Raw genomic sequence first — 3147 nt, forward strand, 5'->3', positions numbered from 1 at the left:
ACTGGACCTTACAAATAAGTGGTTGTTAAGAACCATTACCATTCCAAATTCTTGTTTTCTCCATACATTTTCAGAAAGAGAACTATATAAGAACGTTTTTACTTATGATTTGAGAACATTAATGGTAATGGTTATGGTAGTCAGTAAGGTCCATTAATGGTTTTGTATTATCGCTCAACTTTACGTGGAATATATCGTGAATTGGTAATCAGTAAATTACAGGCAACCAATTCGCGATATATTCCACATAAAGTTGATCGATGTTACAAAACCATTCGTGGACCTTACTGACTACCATAACCATTACCATTAAAGTTCTCAAACCATAAGTTAAAAGGTTCTAATATAGTTCTCTTTCCGAAAATGTATGGAGAAAATAAGAATTTGGAACGGTAATGGTTCTTAACAACCCATTATTTGTAAGGTCCAGTTCCAAAAAACCATAATACATAAGGTTGAAACTTTATCATTAAACGTTCATGTAAAGTTCCATAACCATTTCAGTTAAAGTTTAGCAGGGATTATAAACAATTTTTAACCATTTTAGGTAAGGTCAATTTATGGTTCGCGTTTATGCGGGAAAGCGGGAATCTGCATACTTTTTAAGCTTTTTTGATTTAATTTATCTTTAAGTGTACAATCGCACCCATCGATGAAAATCGCAGCGCAGCTTCTAATTCTACCGTTTCATTCAGACGTTTCGTTGCGTTTGACATTTGCCGCCGGAAACACCTCCGCTGTCAAACATGCTGTCTGCCGCGTCGCTTCGAAATCGCTTGCATCTGTCAGTGCAAACTTTTTGGATCTCTCTCTTTTCCGGCCTTTAAGGTTGTTCTGTGAACACATTTTTGTCGAGGTACGGAAGAAAATTTTGAATTTTTGGTGTTTAAATCGGTGCAAAATAGTGCGATTAGTTGAATTTTCGAGGAAAACGCAAGCGCTTGTTAGTGATAAATCGATGGCTTTGTGGAAGTTGCGAAATTGACCGAAATATTCAAGTTTTTGTGATCGAGTGAATGTTTACAACTTGTCGAGGTGGGATGCCGAGTGAGGTTGACTGCCATGGAGGGATGCCTTGATGTCGGGAAAATGAAGCATTTTTAATCTCATTCACTCATTCGAAGAACATTTTAAAGTGCTTTGATTTGTGTTTTAAATAAGCCATTGTTTTTCAATTGTGATACCAAGCGACGTTGCATGTTTTCCTCTTGAGAATTTGACAGCATATCCCACCATTGTCATCATTCGGAAATCGGTTGATAGGCCTGTTCTAATCACGCGTCTTTGTTTTTTTTTTTTGTGTCCCTTTTAGGCCCCACGTAGCCTAATAAATCCAGCAAGATGGTGAAGGGAAATCATATGATTTCAAATGGTCACTTCCATAAGTACTGGCAGCGACACATCCGTACCTGGTTCAATCAGCCAGCCCGCAAGGACCGCAGACGTCAGAACCGTATCAAGAAAGCCAAGGCCGTGTTCCCGCGTCCAGCTACCGGACCTCTGCGCCCGGTTGTACGTTGCCCATCTCAACGCTACAACACCAAGATCCGTGCCGGACGTGGTTTCACTCTCGCTGAACTGAAGGTTGGTATTATTTTGTGATTGTTTTTGTATTGTCCAAGTCTAACATTTTCCTATTCTCTTTCTTCGTAGGGAGCTGGTCTGACCAAGGGATTCGCCCAGACCGTCGGTATTGCCGTCGATCCCCGCCGTCAGAACAAGTCCGTCGAAAGCCGCCAGCAGAACATCCAGCGGCTGAAGGAATACCGTAGCAAGCTGATTCTGTTCCCAATCCATGAGAAGAAGAAGCTGCGCAAGGGTGAAGCCACCGAGGAGGAACGCAAGTTGGCCACCCAGCTGCGCGGCCCAGTGCTGCCGATCGTCAACGAGAAGCCAGCGGTCGAGTTCCGCCCGATCACTGAGAAGGAGAAGAAGTTCTCTGCCTTCCTCGCCGTGCGCCAGGCTCGTCTGCACGCCCGTCACTTCGGTGCCCGTGCCAAGAAGGCCAAGGATAGCGCGGAACAGGAGAGCAACGCTCCCGGTGCCGACAAGAAAGAGAAGAAGGATAAGAAGAGCAAGAAGTAAACGGATTAACAGCCGCCTAGTTTAGCCGGTTTGTACAATTTTATCGATTATTATTTTCTCGTGTATGTAAGTGAATGAGCGAAGCTAACTGGAGTAATAAAACCCTATTGGATAAGCTGTTCCTATCCTGAGTCTGCGGCTTTGTGTCTACGGTGGTCCGAAACTTCCAATAGGTTAGGAGAGCGCCTTGCAGGTCTGACCAGACAAATCAAATGAAGAATAATATTGCTTTAACTAAGTTTAAGACGAACGTTTAGGATTTAGGAAGGGTTTGTTATTAGCATGGATCTACGAAGTTGTTACAAGGGCTTCAAGTAGTGGGAACAAGGCATTAAGCATAATTCAGTGACCAGTAAACCAGGGAATCGGGAAAACCTGGAAAAGCCGCCAATTAGCAATCATCGAGAAAAAAAGCCCTTCGTCTTCCCTCCCGAAAGCCAGGGCCGGTGGTGTAGTGGTAAGTGTGATTTTTCTGAGGCATAAAACTCTCTGGTCACATCTTCCTTCGGAAGGGAAGTAAAGCCGTTGGTCACGGCCCATGTGTGTTGTGTGAATGGGTGCGATATCCTACGTAGGTGTGGAAGCTGCCTTCCTGCACATTCGATTGCCGAAAATGGATAGCAATCGATGTCCGTCGGTGATTGGCACTAGATTGCAGAACAGAGACCGACGTTTAACGGAATGAATGATTGGAGAAATTTTCAAGAATCTGGAATAAAAATAAATATACAAGACTGTGCGGACAAAGAATAAATTCCAAGAACCCTGATTTCATATAAATTAAGGGCCTTGCAAAAATTTCAGAGATTATAAGATATAATGAATAATTTGATGAGAATTACCATTAATTTCATAAGAATAATTTCAATGATTTCAGAGGAAAATATCATAAGATGAATTTTTAGGAAAGTGAAACCTGTGGAATCATTTCAAATTAGTTCTGAGGAACTCCGGACTCCAGGTGAAACGTAAGGAGACAATACTCATTCTAGGAATTCCTTTCTCAAAACAAGCATAAATTTCAAGCGCGTCTCACGAGCCACTTTTACTAGATTTGTAAAT

At 42.3% G+C, this 3147-nt stretch overlaps 1 protein-coding gene across 1 annotated transcript; it reads left to right on the top strand.

Annotated features, from left to right (window-relative positions):
* Positions 1-750: 750 nt before the first annotated feature.
* On the top strand, positions 751-2216 carry RpL13 (ribosomal protein L13). The gene is made up of 3 exons (XM_065225605.1): positions 751-856; positions 1313-1584; positions 1654-2216. The coding sequence occupies exons 2-3, from the start codon at positions 1342-1344 to the stop codon at positions 2083-2085; spliced, it is 675 nt and encodes a 224-aa protein (XP_065081677.1). The 5' UTR covers positions 751-856; positions 1313-1341; the 3' UTR covers positions 2086-2216.
* The last annotated feature ends 931 nt before the right edge of the window (positions 2217-3147 follow it).

The sequence above is a fragment of the Ochlerotatus camptorhynchus genome, unplaced genomic scaffold (assembly GCF_037179485.1).
Source record: "Ochlerotatus camptorhynchus isolate MF236.1 unplaced genomic scaffold, CSIRO-AGI_Acam_v1.1 ptg000232l, whole genome shotgun sequence".
Classification (NCBI taxonomy): domain Eukaryota; kingdom Metazoa; phylum Arthropoda; class Insecta; order Diptera; family Culicidae; genus Ochlerotatus; species Ochlerotatus camptorhynchus.